The 22,818-nt window shown below is 43.6% G+C and overlaps 2 protein-coding genes across 2 annotated transcripts in view; both read right to left on the minus strand.

Annotated features, from left to right (window-relative positions):
• plppr2b (phospholipid phosphatase related 2b) overlaps positions 1-22,818 on the minus strand; it is a 76,077-nt gene that overhangs the window by 44,730 nt on the left and 8,529 nt on the right. The window lies entirely within an intron of this gene.
• LOC134467623 (uncharacterized) lies at positions 11,129-14,153 on the minus strand. The gene is made up of 2 exons (XM_063221498.1): positions 12,313-14,153; positions 11,129-12,282 (listed from the first exon to the last, which is right to left on the minus strand). Exons 1-2 carry the CDS (start codon positions 13,675-13,677, stop codon positions 11,656-11,658), a joined length of 1,992 nt encoding a protein of 663 aa, XP_063077568.1. The 5' UTR covers positions 13,678-14,153; the 3' UTR covers positions 11,129-11,655.

Raw genomic sequence — 22,818 nt, forward strand, 5'->3', positions numbered from 1 at the left:
GTGTCTGCACAGTCACACCAGAGGCGCATCTTGCCACCAGGCAAGGCAGACAGCCGCTTAGGGCCCCCAAGCCCCTAGATAGTGAATAAAAGCTCATATTTTACTACAGTAGTGGAGATTTTGGTGCAATTTTTGGATTTTCGCTTGGGGCCCCACCTGGACCTAGAATCGCCTCTGCACACACACATTTTATCTATGAGCTTCCTGCCATACTGTTCATACATTAATGCCCGCCGCCTGCACTCTCATTGGCTGTCACATCGATTATGCCTGCCACCGTGCTGGGAGCCAATCCCGGTGACTATTAGGACAGGCGCTGACACCTGACAGGCTGCTGCTGTCGCCTGTCAAGCCTGTCAAGCCTGTCAAGAAGAGGCGGGACAAAACCCAACACGCGGTGCGTCATCATAACTGAATCATAACTGAATGTATTAAATGCATGCACCATCATAACTGAATTATGCTAGACGAGACGCCACACTGCTGTCATTCTCATGGCCCTGGCCCACACAGAGTGAATTATATAGTGGTAATTCAACACTTTAGAGTGCAGTACCAACTAGAGGAGTGCTTAATTTAACTCTCCAAGTGTTGAATTTATACACATCAGGCTACTAGTTGCCTGACTCCTGTCATCCTGTCTCCGGTCGTCACCCTGCAGAATTAAGTTTGCATGAGTTGATTTAAAAACTTTAGAATGAAAGGCTAAATAGATACAATAGTGGTCAATTTAACTCTCCAAGTGTTAAATTAACACTGCATTAACACTGCACCAGAGCCGTCGTTATAACAGAATTATGCTATGCTTTGTTCTCTGGTCACATGGTTTTATGTTAGCTTGGAAGGTGGTAACCCATCGCTGCCATATGTTTGTGTTAGCATGGCTAGGTTATGTGTATGAATTCTACAAGGTTCGCTGTGCTGCTATCATCTTGACACAAGTTATCATTTATGGTCAAGTAATTACAAAGTCCATTGAAATTGTGTGATTTAAACATGCACAAAACGGTTGTTTTGTCAATTCCTCTCAGAGTCCTCAATGATACTAGTCTATGGAAATGAACGTTATATCCAGAACCTTGTGAAGGCTGCGCATAAGGCTGTGTGAGATGGGCTTTGTTTGACCATATTATAAATAAATGTTGCTGCAATTTTTCAGAGCGGGACCACATTGGGATCCAATGGCAACGGTGTAACTCTTTATATTAGATGGCTCTGCAACGCACTCATTGTGAGGCTCCCGCTGTCACTCTGGGCTCCTGACATTCTGTGTGACGCCTGCCATGGCTGAAGTGTAGCGCAGTGAATCATTGATTTGGCGCAGTGTGAGCTCATTTGAGCTGGAAATGGGGAATATTGATGTAGTGGATTGTATTGCATTTAGGCTCAAATCTTGCAATGAATCTGCACAACAGTTACAGAACAAAAAGCAAAGCAACCACGCAGAAAGTGAACCATTGGCTTTTTCTTTTTACCCGGGAGTTTATGTTTTAAAAATCAATATGTTCTTGATGTTAAAGCTAAAGAAGCCTCAACACCAGTTATGAAAAGTGAATGTGGATCCCTCCCTGCTGTGGAGCATTTAGGAAAGCAACCAGGCTGAAATGTTGTCTTTTTAACCCGTTCATGCCTAAAGCACCTGCAAAAAACGTCTGCTGAATGCCTAAGCCTTTGTTGGGAAAGTTGACCTCAGCGTATAAAAACCTAAATATCTCAGCCTCTGATGCACATAAAAATATGAAATAAGTTGCATTTAAACCCTAAGACCCTCATCTTGCATTAGAATGTGTTCAAACAGCTGCACCATACTCACATTTTTATCAAAAAAGCTAAAATCTCAAGAGCCTGAATGCAGTGTAGATGTCGGTCCAGGCACCAAAAGTCAAACAACATAGGAGTCATCAGGCTAAAATGGGTTAACTCAGGAGGTAATCACCTCTGAAAAAAAGTGATCAACTATTTTTCTCCTGATGCTCTAATCTACAGGGTGTGTGATACCATCTACATAACCCCACCACCATTTTATAAAACACTCATCATTCCAAATACTTAAACTAACCTGCAACTGAGTTGCAATACTTGAACAAAAAAAAAAACAATCTAACATACAGCACATTGACACAAATAGCCTACCATATTAGCCCTTTGGTAGAAGGCAAAAGCAACCAGGTTTACAGCTATAAGTTAGCAGTGAACTTGAGTATCAGAGGGAAGGGAGCTTTAAAGCAAAACGTCGGAAAGTTTCAAATTTACTATATTTTCCTTGGTACATGTTCCCGAAAATCGATTTCTCACCTTGTGTACACGTGTCAGCCCGAAATAGTAACAAATACGAATGTTTGAAATTCAAATACCGCTCTGGCTCTCCCTCCCCGGGCGCCGCCATGTTCACTCAGGCAACAGGGCCATGACGTAAGAAAGAAAACGCGGAAGTGAAGGTTCACTCACTGGTGGTCACATGTTCTACTGCAGCTAGATGGCGCTCGTGGCCAAATGAATGGGTGTCAATGGGGCTGTATTCACTTTTCACTTGCCCGCGTTTGCCCCCCGGTGGGCACCCATCCGGAACTGCAAAGTTTTTTGGCTACTGGGAATGATGCTTCTCATCTTGTAATTTCTCTGGTGACCCCCACTTGACCCCATGGATTTGACCGCTCGTGCGGAAGACCCCCTCACTTGACAGCTTGTTTATTTACAGAAATGGAAAGCAGCGACTTTATAGCAAATAGCGAACTTTATTGTTCTGACTCGGACCCGGAGATAGTTGACTGAGGAGGATATTTGTTAAACAAGACAGGATCCTCGTACGCTATGGACATTTTGGACGTTCCCCTTGGATGAGATAAGGTAGGCAACTTTGGTTGTTTACCGTTTACTGTGAAGGAATCAGGCTGATCACTGTGGACCTTCAAAATAGCATCAAAGATACGCTGGGAAAACTCTTGTGAACAAACTGGTTGGCTACGTTACGTTCAAAAATGATCAAATGTATTGTCAGTCTGTAATAATCTGACATTTCTTGTGCAGTAGATGGGTTTGGCTAGCTTGTTAGCGAAACTCCGGTGATGGTTTTGCATGCTCTCAAATAATGACAAAGCTTGTGGGGAGCAGGATATTTTTTTCCTCGAAAGAAAATGTTGCAAACTTGCATGTGCGTGTTGCAAACTTACGATGGCACTGTAACGTGCTCCTGAAATGTCGGTGACTGGCAAATTATAGGCGAGTTGCCTACAGCCAAAACGAAGTCACTGGTCACAGTATTTTAACCTAGTAGTAGCATAGTTATATTAATTATTTGTGAAATTGGGCTCTGGAAGTCGTGTCATGAATTATCTGAGCGTGGCACGTTGATGCAATGCCGTCCGTGCATTTAGTCATTAGGACAAAGCATCATCTTACCTCCCGAGTTGGCTAACCTAGGCTATGCCATAATTCATAGACTAGCCTAATTATGCTCTAGTAATTGCTAGACGATGGGATCGGCTAAACCACTGGCGAGCATATTTAGAATGGTAACCGAAAGTTATTATTTTCCCTAATAACAACCCTTGTGAAAGAGTTGATTCCTTCCCAAAACCTCTCCGTTGAAGCTTGGCTACACTGCACGTTTTTGTGTAGTTGTTAGAATGTGTGTAGGCTACTTTTGGAAACAGTCTTGGATCCGCTCGTGGGACCAGAGGTTGCGGTAAATAAATTGGTAACAGAACAACCTTTGCCTTGTGGTTTTCATGAGCTTTTCGTGTGTGTCTAAGAGATGTGCAGTGCACATTGACATGTTGCTTATGAACTTCTTTTTAGTGAGGATGAAGCGGGGTAGTTATTTTCGGACTGTACGGCTTCTGCAGTGGGTTGCACCAGCTGGTCATAATTTCCAACGTGAGCGTAAATTGTGCCTACGTTCGAGCATACAGACAAGTAAAAAAAATGCACTTTGCATATAGTTTTAAAACTGAATGAGATGGCTGTCAGGAAGATAGAAAACAATTTTAAAACATGGGCCCTAAAACAGGGATGGTGATGATGCTATCCCATCTCGGAATGCCATTGTAAATCTCCAAGATCTTGGTTAGAAAGAGACCGTATATTTTCATTAGCCTAACGAAATACAGTTACACCCCCCTTTTTAGCGACAGGATAAGCACAAGGAAACGCAGGTTGGTAGACTGCTGCAAATCGTGTAATGTAGGCCAGTGTGTTGAGATGTTGCTGGTTAGCCAGCAGACTTGACAGACGGCGTGAAGCCAATTGTTGGACATAATGTAGGGCTATGTTTCACAAACATAACTCCAGAATTGTAACGACTGCTATATTCGGACTGCCGTCCGATTCATCACTTTGTGTCGCTAAATATTTGACTGCTTACTGCCGTGACAACAATGCCTACCAGCGTGCAGAAGCTGGGGGGGGGGGGAGTCACAACATTCATAGCATACTGTAGGCCTACAAACCAGCAATGGACTGCAATTTATTATAAAGTTGATATTAGGATTCATATCAGAGGATAAATTATGTTGTACTGTTTCGTTGCCCTCTCATTTGGGTTTTGCTGTGAACAAATGAATGACCGCTGTCCTTGGTGCTAGCGCGTTGTAACAGCGCTGCGTCTTCACCCAAATCATTCCCTATCCTTCCGCCACTGTTCTAGAACTAAGTAGAATGATCCGCTGTACAAATACAATTTTCTTTCTGACGTAATATTCTGCTGAAAATGGCTGCGCCCATGGCTAGTAGTAAAAAAAAATCTGGGAGCGCAAGGCTACGGCTTAAAAATGTAAAAAAGATGAGAAATCGATTTTTGGGGACATGTGTCATCAAAAATAGGAAAATTGAAAATTTCCGACGTTTTCCTTTAAAGGGACACTGTGCAGGAAATGGTCAAAAAAGGTACTGCAACTATGCTGGTCATTGAAACTGGGCTGCCTATTGCCAAATTTGATGTGTTTACATGAAAGTTTACTAAGTAATAAACAAATATTGTCTAGTATGGTCCAAGTACATTCATTTTTGCAGCTAAAAATGGCTATTTTTGGAAATTCAAAATGGCGGACCATTGAGAAGATCCCCCTTTTCATGTATGAAAAGTGCAATTTTTCCAGTCATAATGAATACTTAGAATTTGATGCTGGTGGTAAGTATTCATGAAAAAGATAACATTAGTGAATGGGCAGCATGAATTCTGGAAATAAACAACTAAAAATCTCACACAGTGTCCCTTTAACATCAGTGGTTAGGGGCCATGACCATGGCAAGGGGCTACTCAGGTTTGTAGCCCAAGGGTTGCCACCCATCCTTCGCCCAAACAGAGATGTCAAAAGTTAAAGTAAAAGTACATTTGTGGTCTAAGTTCAACACTAGCGCATTATATTACATAACCGTTACACCATTTAAAGTGCCTACAGTAATAAGGTACAGGTAGATAGATTGTGTTGTTACTGAAAAACACTGAAAAGCTAACAAGAACCCACCACAAGTTTGATCCAATCAGTGCATAGGTAGCTGATCACAAGACAAGCACACAGGTCATCTGGATATTCAGATAAGTTGCTTGTGTTGGAAGGAAATTGAGTTTCTTTTTTTACTTTTATTCTTGACACCTCTGCCCTGTGGTACCTGTGGAGCTGACTGCACCAGGTTAGGCGAAAATGGAATTTCCTTGTGGGCTGTGCACAGTGTGCCACAATGACAAAAATAGGACTTTCTCCTCACCAGGCTCAAGGTACTTTGTAGGGATGTAAATAATAATCGAAATGTATCGATATATAATCTGACGATTGAATTGAATCGCATCGTATTGTGGGTGATTCTTAAGTATCGAAAATAATCGCATCGCTGGCCCTGGCTCCTTAACATAATAGAAGTGGAAAAGTAATTGGAAAAAATCTGATCAAATCGAATCGTATAGTATCGTGTGGGGAATTCTTAAGAATCAAAAATAATCGAATCCCTGCTTTATGAAATCGATACCGTATCGTATCGTCATGGAAACTGTGATTTACACCCCTAGTACTTTGTAATGTACCATGAAGAGTGGGGAGTGGACCTCCTCTGGGTACCTTAGGTGCTGTTTCCACGTAGCTGGATATTTTTATATGTGGATATTTTTTTCTCCTGGTTGCATTGGTTTTGCATTGGTTTTGGCCTTCCGTTTCCAGGTATAAAAAGCAGGAGAAAAAATATCCTGTTTAGGGGGCTGAAATGCATTTGTTGCAATGGAGGATTTATTTTTATCCACATGTTGCGTTTACACCTCAACAGGAGAAAAAAATACCCTGCTAAAAAAATATCCTGCTACGTGGAAACAGCACCTTAGTCACACTTTGACAGTGGGTGGAATTAATCGTTGTCACTCAGGTGCGCAGATCCCAAAGATGCCCTAAGGATACAGTCCCTGTTTACAGACCTTTACATATTGCCCTCTTCGACTCTATTTAACCCCACTCCATATCACTACGGGATTTCAGATGCACGTCTTCATGGTCTTATCAAGACATAAACATCTCATCCAGTGCTGTATCACCGGTGTATGCAGTTACTGTACAAAAAAGCAGTCACATAAAGGAGGCAGTTTCTGAAATAGACATATTTTTTAAAGAATCTCCTTTTTTTGGCTGTGACAGCTGCTGTGTATAAAATCGGAGTGAAAGGGACTGGGGCTCACTTTGAGCCCAGCAGATCTCCCTGGTGTATGTACACCAACCATACACAAAGAAACAGATCAAATGATTCGACAAGCGTTATATATATTTTTTTCGTTTTCTTTTTCTTTTCTGTCCTTTCTCTCCCAATGTTGCACATGTTGCACAATGGCTCCGTCATCAAAAGCAGATTCTCAAAATAACACAGCAGCAGGAAAGAGGCCCTGGCTGGCAGAGACGCAGACAGACAGACAGACAGACAGACAGACACACAGAAAGACATACAGATAGAGGCACGCACGCACGCACGCACGCACGCACACTCTTCACCACGCTCCTCAATTCATGATGTATTTCACTCCATTTAGAATCTCTGGTCTCCCAGACCTTCCCTTTCTGCTCTCTCCCTCTCTCTGCAACAAAGCGACACACATGGATCTCTCTCTCTCCCCCTCTCTCCCTCTCTCTCCTCTCCCTCTCTACTCTCTCTCTCTCTCCTCTTACTCAACATTATTCACTACCTCTTTCTATCTCTCTGTACATGTCTCTCCTCTTCCTCTCTATTCTCTCTCTCTCTCTCTCTCTCTCTCTCTCTCATGGCCACTATAGTACTGATGTCGGGGGCCATCTGACTCCTGCTCCCCTGTTATCTTCTCCTGAACTGGGTAATTAAAACTGGTGGAAACCAGCGTGTGGAGGCTAGGGCTGTAAATCACAGCCTCCATGACGATACGATATGGTATCGATTTCTTAAAGCAGGGATTCAATTATTTTCGATACTTAACCCTCCTGTTATCCTTGGGGTCTATTTGACCCCAATCGATGTTTAACCTCTGAAAAATATATGAAGTACATATTTCTTCGACCTCATCTTTGATGACTTTGCCTAAATAGATGGGATGAATGTGAAAAAAGTGAAATTTCCACAAAAATGTTTTTCCTAAGTGCTGTACACATTTTGGTTACATCCATGTTCCTTGGGGTCAATTTGACCCCAATTTATTCTAGTGTATAAAACATAAATGGAACATCCAAATTTTGCAAATAAATGTTAAAATCTGTTTAGATAATGTGAAATATATGAAAATAAGCTATTCAGCCATGTTTCTTTGGAACATTTTGCTTTTGTTTTGGCCCTGATAAATAAAAATACTAATGATATGGGGGAGGCCTAAAACGTATTCACGACAACATTTTTGAACAGTGGTGGCTAGTACAGCATTGACATTTTGACAAAATCCACCAACTGAACCTTGTTGTGCCTGTAGCACCATCATGACACTCCCCACAGCAACCCCCCCCCCAACCCTGAACCCTGTGAGCTACTTTTGCACCATCCCACTACACACACACACTAGCATAAGATGGGTCATATAGTCAGCATTGCTGTGCATGCTGTTCTGTGCCCAGCATACATAATTAGAAGTGATTGTATATTTGAAGAGACTCTTTATGATTGTGATCCAAAGATTGAAATGGACTGCTCTGATGGTGACAAGCCATTGTACTTTGCTCTGATGGTGACAAGCCGTTGTACTTCTTTAGGTGGATGCAATCTCAAGGCTAGTTGCTATGTTGAGAGATAGAATGGTGCTATTCTTCTCCTCTGTTCAGTGTGTTGTTTCCAATTGACATAGTTGTCTGCAGCATTGATTATAAACTGGTGCTACCTGACATAGAGAAGGAAGGACCTTCCAGGAACAGCAACAGCTGTAACTTTTGTGAAGGACATACACATTTACGTCCATACCACAAGTTCTCCAGTGGGCATAAATAGTCAATAGAAGTAAACATACAAGTTGCTAGCCCTGTTCCTTCAAATCTTACCCCACTACCATTAACATATAATGCATAAACAAGGAGCACATGCAAACCTTTTCTTCCTTATGTGCACACTAATTCAAGCTCAGAAATCATGTAGAAAACAATGCTTTTCTATGATGTTCCCAAAACTCTTTTGGTTGGCAATGCATCCATGTTCTTACCTAACTATTATACTTGTGTGATAAATACACATTCAAACATTCAAAGAAAATGAATGTTGGACTTAAAAAACTCTCTGAATGTTTGGGAATATGTCAAGTCAAGTCAAGTCAAGTTTATTTATAAAGCACATTTCATATGGCTTACATAGACTCAATGTGCTGTAAGATTAAAAGGAGGAAAAGTAGAAAATTTAAAAACAGCACTAAAACTGAGTAAAAATATAAACATATATAATAATAGGTAGAAATAAAACAAAATAAAACCCATTGCAATGATAAGACCTTTTAAACACCAAACACTAGACTAGACACATAGTCTGCAAGGGCCCAGAGCAAAATAAATAGAATAAAAGTAAAATCAAAGTAAAAAATAAAACACATAAAAACCCTTAGGAAATAAAACAATGTCAATAAAAATCAACTCAACCAAAAGCTTGTGTAAATAAAAATGTTTTAAGACCCTTTTTAAAAGCGGGAGTAGAAGTCACTGACCTTAGTTCTAGGGGGAGGGAATTCCAAAGGGTAGGGGCACAATAACTAAAAGCACCATGTGCAGTGTTGGTGTTAATTTTGGGGACGCATAAAAGACCTTTATTTGATGTTCTCAACGAACGGGTAGGATGGTATGGAGGGATGATGTCAGAGATGTAGGTAGGGGCCAAGCCATTTACTGCTTTAAAAGTGATCAGAAGTATTTTAAAATGTATTCTTTGTTGTACAGGCAGCCAGTGAAGAGATTTCAGAATTGGGGTGATGTGTCCAAATTTGGATGTTCTTGTCAGTATTCTGGCAGCTGTATTCTGAATGAGTTGGAGTTTGTTGAGTGCCTGTTTAGTGAGCCCGGCATATAGGGAGTTGCAGTAATCAAGGCGGCTGGAGATAAAAGCATGAACTAACTTTTCAGAGTCCTGAGGAGACGAGAGGCCACGTACTTTAGTAATATTTCGCAGATGGTAAAATGCCGTCTTAGTGATAACAGATATATGTTTGTTAAAATTAAGATCTGTATCAAGGGTCACACCCAAATTTCTGACATCATCACAAGGTATTACCTGAAGGGGGGCTAAAAACGTACAAAGATGTTCTCTACGAGCCTTGGGGCCTACAACTAAAATCTCTGTCTTGCTGTCGTTTAACAATAAAAAATTCTGACCCATCCAGTTTTTGATGTCTGAGACACAACTTATTAGGTCATTTACTGGACTGGGGTCGTCAGGGGAAAAAGAAATGTACAACTGGGTATCATCTGCATAGGAGTGATATGAAAGACCATGGTGCCGGATGATATGCCCAAGTGGTAGCATATATAAATTAAAAAGCAGAGGGCCCAGGATTGATCCCTGAGGTATCCCATGAGAGGTATCCATAGAGTCAGAGAAGAAATTGTTAATAGTGACAGAGAAGGATCTCCCATTTAAATAAGAAGTGATCCAGGCAAGGGCACTACCGCAAATGCCGATTTGATCTTGTAGTCGTTGGATTAAAATCGTATGATCCACAGTGTCAAACGCAGCACTTAAGTCTAGAAGAACCAGAACAGATACTTTATGGTTATCAGTGGCCATTTTAAGATCATTGACAACTCTGATCAAAGCAGTCTCTGTACTATGATTCACACGGAATCCAGATTGGTAGGCATCGAAAAGGGAGTTGTGGGACAGATAAGAGTAAAGCTGCTTGTAGGCAACCTTCTCAAGGATTTTACCTAAAAATGGTAAGTTTGAAATGGGCCTATAACTCTCAAAAGCTAAGGGATCAAGGGTATGTTTCTTTAACAGAGGAGTAACCAATGCATGTTTAAGACAGGAAGGGAAAGTACCAGAGAGGAGTGATGAATTAACAATATTTAAAATGTCAGTAGCTAAACAGCTGAAGACCTCTTTGAGCAATTTAGTAGGTATAGGGTCAAGGGAGCAGGTAGCAGAGCCTAGCATGTCTATTTCTTTTATGGTCAAATTGACCCATATGTTAAAAGATAGACACTATCCTTGATAATCAAATTTGTTTTTTCTTTTCAAATGTTATAAGTAATAGAAATTCACTTTTAGGGAGTGTATGGAGCCACTCGAATTTCAATAACATGTGTCCATCTGTTTTTAGATCAATTAATGACATTTTATTGCTATTTTTCTAAATTTCGCCTAGTCATGGATTAAGGTTTTTTTGGTGTTTGGGCTATGTGTGGGGGTGCTAGGATATATTTAAAGGACTTTTTATGTCACCAACAGATCAATAATACATATCTGACACATAAACATGTGCCAAAGTGTTGTTTTCTACTGATTTTGTAGACATTTAAGTGGTTGGGGTCAAATTGACCCCAAGGATCACGGATGTTCCAAAATTTGAGGGTAACAGGAGGGTTAAACACACGGACACAAAAGGGTGCTTTGGTGCACATGGACAAACATTGTGGGATGGGGGGGTGAAACAAAAGGGTGCCGCGGGAAAGCGGCAGAGTGTGAGTTTGGAAATATATGTAAACCAAAAGTCAAGAGACACCGCACACTGCTTACTTTTCTTAACTTTATTTCTTGGAGCGAACAACGCGTTTCGCCCAATGCGTCATCAGGTTCGCTCTATGCCAAACCCCCATTACCCAGGTGTACAAATAAAGTGCCAAATGATCACATGATTCTTTGCTACCAATCTTGTGCATAGTCTCAAAACCCATCCCCACAGGTGCGTAAAGTAGGTAAAACATGATCAGTCCATGCAGGCCATCACAACAATATTTTTCACATTGATGTCCCCATGCAAAGGCTATATACAAAGGTAACACAATTCCATCAGTTACATTCAGATAGGTCAATAAATACCACAGAAAATAGTCATAATGTTGCATATTCATCAATATTACACAAATCCAGTAAAATTAACTCAGATAGGCCTAGAAAAATAAATCCCACAGAGTTAAGACATAGCATCATGTCTTCAAGACATCTATATTAGAAATGTAAGTCAAATATCATCAGTAACATTCCACTTCATAATACAATTCATCAGCTTGTACAAAATCTAAATACACATTCAATTCACAAAAAAACACTCAACTCCTGCTTCTCATTTAATCCATGAGGTTCAACAGTATTCAATTTGTGTATCCAGTGTGCTTCTCTTTTTAACAGTTGTTTTATCAGATCTCCACCTCTTGGATTTGGCATCACCCTCTCAATACCCACAAACCTTAAAGTTGTAGCAGAGCCATGGTTTCGGTCCTTGTAGTGTCTGGCTATTGCATACTCCATATTGCCATTTCTAATGGAGGCTTTATGTTCGGCGATTCTTAATTTTAAGTTCCTCTTTGTTTGACCGATATACATAAGGCCACAAGGGCATTTTAGCATGTAAACTACATGGGTAGAGACACAATTGATAAATTGCTTAATGTTGTACTTCTCGCCTGTGTGAGGGTGGGTGAAGGTTTTAGTGTCCACTGTGTTGGAGCAGTGAGCACACTTTCCACACCTATAGTTACCAAAAAGAGGTTTGGACAGCCAGCTGGTTGTACTGGGAGTAGGTACTTCTTGGTACATGGAACTGACCACAAGGTCTTTGATGTTTTTTCCCCGTTTAAAGCAGAATCTGGGTTTGTCAGGTAGGTGATTCAGACTCGGGTCGCATTTCAGGAGTTTCCAATGTTTATTTATAATTCTTTTCACCTGTTTGGAGCCAGTGGAATACTCAGAGACAAAAGTGACGACACTATCAGACGTCTTGGGAGCCGGATTCAATAATTCACTCCTATTTTTGTGGGAGGCCCTCCCCCTCGCCTGGTCAATCACAGTTTCATCATACCCTCTGTCTCTGAAACGTTTTGCCATGTCATTAGCTTTCACCTCAAAATCCTCATCATTACTGCAGATTCTCTTTAGTCTTACAAACTGACCATATGGGATATTTTTTACAATATGGTCAGGGTGGAAACTGGACGCATGAAGGATCGTATTTCTGTCAGTCTCCTTCCTGTAGATTGAGGTTTCAAGCATGTTGTTATGGAGAGTAATTTCAAGATCAAGAAAATGAATTTTGGTAGAGCTGTACTCCATGGTAAATTTTAAATTAGGATGTGTGTCATTGATGTATTTATTAAAAAGGCTTAAGTCATGTTCAGAGCCCGTAAAAACCAATAGAATATCGTCAATAAAACGTTTAAATATTAAGAGGTTATCTTTAAAGGGATTATTGTTAAATATATGCTTCTCCTCCCATAGCCCCATAAATAAATTTGCATAGTTGGGTGCAAATGGGGAACCCATACTTGTGCCTTGAACCTGTAAGAAATATTTGTTATTAAAGAGGAAATAATTTGATTTCAGAATAAACCTGGTCATGTTTAATAGAAGTTCAGTAGGCAGGCCATCATCCTGTGATTCAAGGTAGTGGGCCATGGCTTCCAGACCACCTTCATGGGGGATGTTTGTGTACAAACTCTCCACATCAAATGTAACCAGATAAACATTATCAGGGATGGTGATGTTAGACAATAACTTAAGCACATCCCTGGTATCAGAAATGTAGCTAGGGAGTGTTTTAACAATATCTTTGATGACAACATCCACAAATTGACTCAGAGGTTCAGTTAGGGAATTTTTACTGGCAACAATTGGTCTACCAGGAGGGTTCTGTAACCTTTTGTGGACCTTAGGCAGTAAGTAAAACACAGGTGTGACAGGATGAAGAACTCTCAAAAATTCATATTGGTTCTTGGACAACCACTTATTTTCAATGGCATTATCAAGTAACATGTCTCTTTCTTTTATGAATTCATCCAAAGGGTTTCTTGACAAATGCTGATAAAAATAATCATTATTCAGTTGTCGCAGAGCTTCAGCAGCATAGTCTTTAGCATTTTGAACTATAATAGCTCCACCCTTATCTGCAGATTTCACAACTATATCAGTATTGTCCTTTAATTCATCCAGTGCCTTTCTTTCCACTTTAGTAAGATTCCATTTCGTGTTGTGTTTGCCTGATTTCTTGGTTAATGCATTAATATCTCTTTCCACAAGTTTACCAAAAGTGACCAAAGTAGGATTCTGGCTACCTGGCGGCATGAATGTAGACTTTTTCTTTAATTTATTCAAGGAATCTAAAACCACATTCCTAGTACCAACAACAGTAGCAGGTTTATCATGAAAAAAATGTTTCAAATGCAATTGTCTTAAAAACTTAAACTGGTCAACCTGGATGTTGAAGGCATTCAATTTATTTGTAGGAACAAAGGAGAGTCCCCGACTCAACACTCTTGTTTGTGTAGTCGTAAGAGGATAATCTGAAATGTTTATCACCGTATGTTCCGATGTAGACTGCGGGTCACTCGATTTGGATCTCGGCTTCCGTTGCCCCCTCCGCGTCTTTTTCCTCGTTGGCCTCTCCCTCTCCCTCTCCCTCTCCCTCCTAAAAAATGATCATCAGTGGAGGAAGCACTTGTGTGGCCTTGGTCTGAAGTTTCGGACTCGCTTGTGAGTAGCAGGTCTCGATTGGGTCTGCGCTCTGGTGGTCTCCCATAACGCCGCGGGTGCGCAGCAGGTTTCGGAACTCTGGGTTTGTCTTTGCGCTTCCAGTTGTACACCGAGCCTGTTCTATAATCTTCTGCGTCCCTTTCGAATTTTCTTATTTTGTAGGCCTTGAGGTCTTCTTCGAATGTCTTCAGTTCAGTTTGTATTTCCATTTCCAGATTGGAGAGTTGTGGCGCATCAATGTCTTTTAGTGTAGTCTTCAATTCGCTTATGTCGTTTTTTGTTTTCTCAACATCTCGCTTCGTTTGTTCAATGATTAATAAAGTCAGATCCTAATTTTACTGGATTTGTGTAATATTGATGAATATGCAACATTATGACTATTTTCTGTGGTATTTATTGACCTATCTGAATGTAACTGATGGAATTGTGTTACCTTTGTATATAGCCTTTGCATGGGGACATCAATGTGAAAAATATTGTTGTGATGGCCTGCATGGACTGATCATGTTTTACCTACTTTACGCACCTGTGGGGATGGGTTTTGAGACTATGCACAAGATTGGTAGCAAAGAATCATGTGATCATTTGGCACTTTATTTGTACACCTGGGTAATGGGGGTTTGGCATAGAGCGAACCTGATGACGCATTGGGCGAAACGCGTTGTTCGCTCCAAGAAATAAAGTTAAGAAAAGTAAGCAGTGTGCGGTGTCTCTTGACTTTTGGTTTATTGATTCACCTCCTCCTGCCTCACACCTGCACCTGCATTGAGGGGCTGTGCACAAGGACTCTCTTGCACTTTGGAAATATTTGTGTTTGTTATTTTTTTTTTGTGCTTATGCAAACTGAACGGTGCTTGTGACTTTTTCCAACCGTAGCATGAAGCGCGCCATGCTGCACGAGTCAGCAAGCTCACGGAACAGTTGGACAATGTTAAAAAAAACTGAAAGAAGAGAACAATGACTTACCAGATACTTACCTGCGTGTGATCCTTGCTCGGCCAAGCCGAGTGAATGCGAGCTCACTTCCTTATTCGTGAGGAAGCGCGGAAACCGCGGAGGGATACAAGGAATGTCATGTCGATTTTGTTTATGATTTATTTTTGCTGTTTAAAGCGTTTGGTTACATTCTTATTGTTTTGTAATTTTTGTTTTCATAGTTTATTGTGTTTAAAATTGTTTTGAGCAATATATGTGTGTCAGGAGAGATAATTAATGTTTAGTAAGAAACTAGTCCCGTATGGGAGGAGTTCTTCTGGTATATTACCGGTGCATTTGCAATGGAGAGGGAGTCTTAATTTGACCTCTGCTGTGAGAGGGTCTCCTGTTACCTCATGTCTGCTCTAAATGGTTTTGGACTTTGATTTAATTATTATTATTATTATTTTGTTTGTTTGTTTGTTTTGTTAAGTGTTAGCGTTAGTCTTGTCTGTCCACCTGCCGGCAGCCTATTTAAAAAATAAAAAAAATCCTTCATCTGCTTGGAACCACCGTCTCCTGGTAAATTCCTCAGCCGCTTGACCTCACTATCCTACATTTGGTGGCAGCGGAAAACTACCAGTGGCTTGAGGTTTACCATGGAGAACATGCAGTAAGATGGCGCCGAAGAAGAAGACAAAGACCGACACCATGGCACAAAGCAAAGCAGCAGAAGAAGAGATGCTTTCCGGTGAGAAGGAAATGCAAGTTGAAGACAACATGAATGAGTTAATGAAGATGTTTGATGGCTTCATGAAGAACCAACAGGCGCATGAACAGCGCTATGAAAAGGACTTGGCCCGACAGGAGCAGAGGTGGAAGCAGTTGCAGCACCAGTTCACTCTGCTGCAAGGAGAGGTGACCCGGGAGAGGCAGGAGAGACCGGCAGCACCATGGGGGTTTTCAGCATCTGCTCCAGTATCTGCAGTCACAAGCCCAGTGGCAAGACCAGCTCCATCGAACCAAGCAGCAGCAGTGACGGCGGCAACAACAACGTCAACCACAGCAGCAGCAGCAGTGGTTCCGGAGGTAGCGACGACATCGACAGCAGTGGCAGTAGCTCCAGAGGCGGCGACAGCTCCAGTGGTGACAGTGACGGCAGCTCCCGTGATGGATCCAGCGACGACATCAGCAACGGCAGCAGTGGTGAGTCCAGAGGCGGCAGCAGCTCCCAGGATGGCTCCAGTGATGACGTCGGCAGTAGCAACAGTGGTTCCAGGGGCGGCACCAGTTCCAGTGTTGGCAGTGGCGTTGGCTCCGATGACGGCTCCAGCGGTGACAACAGCGGCTCCAGTGGCAGAGGCGACAACAACAACAACAGCAGCAGCAGCAGCTCCAGTGATGACTTCAGCAGCTCCAGGAAGCATCCCAGCATCCCCCGTTCCAGGGACACAGTGGCAGGGTAATGTGGCAAGTCCTGTGCCAGGAGTATACCCGCAGGTGTTTTCATATGCTGGCTGGAGAGGTCCGAAAATGCAGAAGTACACGGAGGGAGAAGACATCGAGCACTTCTTGACTGGCTTCGAACGCATTGCTGGCGCGAGTGGTTGCCCCAGAGAGCAATGGGCAATGCACTTGGTCCCTTTGTTGACTGGCAAGGCCAAAGCAGCATATATTGCCATGGACTTTGAGCAGACCATGAAATATGACTCAGTGAAGACCGCCATACTGGAGAAATTTGAAATAAACCCAGAGACCTACAGACAGCGGTTTCGTGCACTGGATGTGCAACATGATGAGACCCCAAAAGAGCTGTATGTTCGGCTGAAAGACTTGTACGACAAGTGGGTGTGCCCGAAGACTCGGACCAAGGAGGAGATTGGCGAGCTTCTGGTGCTAGAACAGTTTCTGAAGATGGTCAACGGTGAGGTGCGTTTGTGGATCAAGAAGCATAATCCCAAGGATGCGAAGGAGGCAGTCAGCTTGGCAGATGCTTTCATGGCGGCGCAGAGCAGCGGAAGGCCATACAAGCTGGGCGCAACGTGGACCTACCACACAGGTAAAGCAGATGGGGGGCAGTCTGCAAACCTGGGGAGACGTGACCAGGTCCCTCCAAGACCAGGGCCACCCAGAGACTTTAAAGAGCAACCAGTGTGCTATCATTGTGGCCAGGCGGGCCACATCAAGCCAAAATGTCCCAACAGGAAGCCCAAGGATGCTCACGTGTGCTGCACTCCCAATGGCGCTGGTGAGCAGGACATTCAGCAAGAGTCCTTGGCGGAGGTGATCATCAGTGGAAGAAAGCTCAAGGCCCTCATCGACACGGGAAGCAGCCAAACACTGGTGGGTGCCAAATGGGTGCCGAAGGACACAGTGCAGACTGAGCTCCCAGTGCAGATACGCTGTGTCCATGGAGATGTGGTGTCATACCCAACAGCTGACATCTACATGCAGATCGCGGGTCAAGAATATCTGGTGTCTGTGTGTGTAGCTGAGCACTTACCTCATCCAGTGGTGCTGGGCAGAGACATTCCGGGACTGGTGCATCTGATGGATCCTGTGGAGTGCAACATGGTGGTGACGAGAGCCAAGGCAAAGGAGGCGGGGCCAGATGTGTCGTGGGACGTACTTCCGTATGCAGATGCTCCACGCAAGACCAGGCAGCAGCGGAGGCAGGACCGTTTCAGAGGGACGAGCCTACCAGAGACACTCCCACTTCCAGACGCGGGTGAGCTTGATCCTTTTCACCTACCACCTGACATTAGAGAGCTGCAGGCATCAGATGTCACTTTGAAATCCTGTTTTAAAGACTTACAGCCAGATGCAGAGGGCAATGCTGAGGGTGCTAAGTTCAGGCTGAAAGATGGCATCCTTTATCGTCATGGCGACGGAGGAGAGCAGCTAGTAATGCCAAAGCCTCTCCGCACAATGGTGTTAGAACTGGGACACTCAGTACCATATGCTGGACACTTGGGGCAGAACAAGAGCTGGGACAGAGTATCCAGAAGGTTCTACTGGCCAAACATCTACATGGACCTGATGAATTTCTGCAAGTCTTGTCCAGAATGCCAGCTGAGGGCGAAAGGGGGGAAACTGAAAGTGCCACTAATCCCAATGCCTATCATTGATGTTCCTTTTAGTAGGATAGGAATGGATATCGTGGGCCCCCTGGAGCGGAGCAAGCGTGGCAACCGCTACATCCTGGTGGTGGTGGACTACGCAACGAGATACCCAGAGGCGTTTCCCTTGAGGCAAGTCAAGGCCAGGCAAGTGGCCAATGCTCTGCTACAGCTGGTGACCAGAGTCGGAATCCCGCACGAGGTATTGACGGACCAGGGCACCAACTTCACATCCAAGCTGCTCAAGCAGGTCTACCAGTACCTTGGGATCAAAGGAATCAAGACAACACCGTACCATCCTCAAACTGACGGGTTAGTGGAAAGATTCAATCAAACACTAAAGAGCATGTTACGCAAGTTTGTTGCAGATTCTGGCGCAGACTGGGACGAATGGCTACCATACCTGCTGTTTGCGTATCGTGAAGTCCCACAAGCCTCGACAGGATTCTCACCGTTCGAGTTGCTGTATGGCAGAGAAGTGCGAGGCCCATTGGATGTCATGAAGGAGGCGTTGGAAGGCCAGCAGCCACAGCAAGGTATGAACATTCTATCATACGTCATCAAAATGCGTGATAAGATGGAGTCTCTTACCGAGCAGGTGCAGGAGAACATGAAGGTGGCCCAGGCAACGCAGAAGAGTTGGTACGACCGATCTGCGAGAGACCGTTCCTTCAAGCCGGGACAGCAAGTCCTGCTGTTGTTGCCCACGACGGAGAGTAGCCTCCTGGCAAAATGGCAAGGACCGTTCACCGTGCACAGGAAGGTAGGCAAAGTCACCTATGAAATTCTCATGCCAGGCCGGAAGAGGGACAAGCAGACCTTCCACGTCAACATGCTGAAGGAGTGGCAAGTCCGGGACGCAGCAGTGGCCAGGCGGGTGGAGGAAGAGGAGGATGCTGAAGAGCAGTTCTTTCCGGTGGAGCAGAGTGCAGAGGTGAGCCCAGATCTATCTCATCTTTCACCAGAGTGCCAACAGGAGCTGGAGGCCTGCATTCCAGAGGGCGTGTTCTCAGAAGCTCCAGGACGGACGCAGCTGGTGCAGCACCGAATCCAACTCAAGGCTCCAGGACCAGTGAGACTTCCAGGCTACCGCATCCCTGCTCAACTCCTACCCAAGATCAGGCAAGAAATTGAGACAATGCTGGAGATGGGCATCATTGAGCCCTCTCATAGTGAATGGTCATGTCCTGTAGTACTTGTCCCTAAAAAAGATGGCAGTCTTAGATTTTGCATGGACTTTAGACAACTTAATGCAATCTCTGCTTTTGATCCTTATCCCATGCCCAGGATCGATGAGCTGATAGACCGGCTTGGCGGAGCCAAATTCTTGACGACACTCGATCTCAGCAAGGGATATTGGCAGGTGCCTCTTGAAGAGGGCACCAAAGAACTAACCGCTTTCAGAACCCCCTTTGGTTTCTTTCAGTTCACCATGATGCCATTCGGCCTGCAGGGGGCACCAGCCACTTTTCAGCGGTTAATGGACCAGGTGCTGGACGGGGCCCGGGGGTACGCATCAGCTTACCTGGACGATGTGGTCATCTACTCTACCTCCTGGGAAGACCACCTGACCCATGTCCGAGATGTGCTCCAGAGAATCCAGGCAGCCGGACTGACCGTGAACCCAGGAAAGTGTGCCATTGCTCAGACAGAGGTGCAGTACCTGGGCTATGTGATTGGCGGGGGGAAGATCAAGCCGCAAGTTGGCAAAGTCAGTGCCATCATGGACACACCCAGACCCACAACAAAGAAGCAGGTGCGTTCTTTCCTTGGGGTAGTGGGGTGGTATAGAAGATTCGTACCTAACTTTGCTAACCGGGCTGCCCCATTGATTGAACTGACCCGCAAATCCAACCCCAACAGAGTACAATGGTCAGATGAATGTGACAATGCTTTTAACGATCTGAGAAGTTGTCTGTGTAGTGACCCTATTTTGCAGAACCCTGACTTCAGCCAGCCGTTCACCGTGCAGACGGACGCTTCCGGAGTGGGCCTTGGCGCGGTGCTGCTGCAGGGCGAGCCAGGTGACCAGAAACCAGTGGTGTACCTCAGCAGGAAACTCTTCCCCCGTGAGCTCCGCTACTCGACGGTGGAGAAGGAGTGCCTGGCGATAAAGTGGGCTCTCGAGTCGCTGAGATACTACCTGGTCGGGTCAGACTTCATCCTGGAGACGGACCACAGAGCCTTGAAGTGGTTGCACCAGATGAAAGACACCAACTCCAGAGTTACCCGGTGGTACCTCTCGCTTCAGCCCTTCAAGTTCGAGGTTCGCTACAGGGCGGGTCCAGAGAACATCACAGCTGACTACCTTTCTCGGGTTTTCGAGGACGAAAATCCTTGAGGAGGGGGTAATGTGACGGAGTGATCCCCACCGTCACGTCTTGAAGCGCTTCTGGTCTAAAAATAGCGCTTGTGGCCAGTGAAATCACTATTGATGAAATAGGAACAATGATAGCGGTACAAACTTTTTCTACTGTTTTTAAACACACGGACACAAAAGGGTGCTTTGGTGCACAGGGACAAACATTGTGGGATAGGGGTGAAACAAAGAGTGCCGTGGGAAAGCGGCAGAGTGTGAGAGTTTGGAAATATTTGTGTTTGTTATTTTTTTTGGTGCTTATGCAAACTGAACGGTGCTTGTGACTTTTTCCAACCGTAGCATGAAGCGCGCCATGCTGCACGAGTCAGCAAGCTCACGGAACAGTTGGACAATGTTAAAAAAAACTGAAAGAAGAGAACAATGACTTACCAGATACTTACCTGCGTGTGATCCTTGCTCGGCCAAGCCGAGTGAATGCGAGCTCACTTCCTTATTCGTGAGGAAGCGCGGAAACCGCGGAGGGATACAAGGAATGTCATGTCGATTTTGTTTATGATTTATTTTTGCTGTTTAAAGCGTTTGGTTACATTCTTATTGTTTTGTAATTTTTGTTTTCATAGTTTATTGTGTTTAAAATTGTTTTGAGCAATATATGTGTGTCAGGAGAGATAATTAATGTTTAGTAAGAAACTAGTCCCGTATGGGAGGAGTTCTTCTGGTATATTACCGGTGCATTTGCAATGGAGAGGGAGTCTTAATTTGACCTCTGCTGTGAGAGGGTCTCCTGTTACCTCATGTCTGCTCTAGACGGTTTTGGACTTTGATTTAATTATTATTATTATTATTTTGTTTGTTTGTTTGTTTTGTTAAGTGTTAGCGTTAGTCTTGTCTGTCCACCTGCCGGCAGCCTATTTAAAAAATAAAAAAAATCCTTCATCTGCTTGGAACCACCGTCTCCTGGTACATTCCTCAGCCGCTTGACCTCACTATCCTACAGTCTGTCTTTAGGACGGACCGTCTGCCTTTTCAATGCCTTGTCCGGCGTAAGGCACCGCATTAAGCCGGAAAAAAATGCATTAAAATGCATGAAATTGCATCTAAGAAACGCACATTTTCTTGGGGGAGGACCCCCAAACTTCACGTCCTGAAAAATGTCCTCCTTTTTCCTGTCACGGAGGTGGTCACCGTGCTCTGTCTGGCATATGTGTGCACTGCAGTGCAAATGTAGAGAGTTAAGCTTACTTGTGCAAAATCCCTGGTGCTGAACAAAAAGATTACATATTTTTGGAAAAAAGGGTTCATTGCCAATGAATGGATAAATAAAAAGATCCAAAGTGTGCGAACCCTTTTTTCCAAAAACACTGCAGTGCAAATGCCACCATGTGTGTAGTATTCCCCATACTTGTATTTCTTAAATAATTAGCCACTTCAGTGTTTGTGTTTCATAAGCGTGCCTTTGTGTGTCTCTTTGTTTGTGTGTGTGTGTGTGTTTGTGTGTTTGTGTGTGTGTGTGTGTGTGTGTGTGTGTGTGTGTGTGTGTGTGTGTGTGTGTGTGTGTGTGTGTGTGTGTGTGTGTGTGTGTGTGTGTGTGTGTGTGTGTGTGTGTGTGTGTGTGTGTGTGTGTGTGTGTTGATTAGTGGATTTTAAGTTAAACGATCTTTGCCCTTGCCTATATCTTCCACTGCAAACTCTACAACTACTATGCATGTGAAATCATCTTTCCACAGTGTTGCATGTGCTTGAGTGTAAACGTAACAATTTGAAACATTATTCTGAAGCCAGTCTGAGATGAGCACCCACAGACTTCAGAGTGCACTATGTAGGATGGTGGACACAGTGTATTGCAATATGCTGAACATTGAAACTTTGCTGCCTATTTTCAAATTTGATCTTTTCATGATTATCTAAAACGTAATGAAGTGGCATTTACTAGTATGACCAAATTACAGTAAGTTTGCAGTTTTGCAGCTAAAAATGTCTACTTTTGGAAATTCAAAATGGTAGATATGGAGAAGACACACCTTTTCATGTATGAAAAGTGCAATTTCACAAGTCGTAATGAATACTTAGAATTTTATGGTGGTGGTAAGTATTCCTGAAAAAGGTAGCATTTGTAAATTCTGAATTCTGGAAATAAACCACTGAAAATATTACACAGCGCTTTAAGGGCTGGCAGGCCAACTAATGCAGGCTAGACTGGAGACACTCCAGGTTCTTGCTTTTGTAAATGATGTGGGGTGGTGCGTAGGGGAATATGGGATTAAAAAGTTTTGGGTCAAAGCAAAATCCTGTGAAGCGCTGACCTTCACACAAAAACAAAGTTAGCCAACGGGTGGCGTACTGTGGAGAACAGAGCACACGCCGTGGCTAAAGGCATTT

Source organism: Engraulis encrasicolus, chromosome 1 (genome assembly GCF_034702125.1).
Source record: "Engraulis encrasicolus isolate BLACKSEA-1 chromosome 1, IST_EnEncr_1.0, whole genome shotgun sequence".
NCBI lineage: Eukaryota > Metazoa > Chordata > Actinopteri > Clupeiformes > Engraulidae > Engraulis > Engraulis encrasicolus.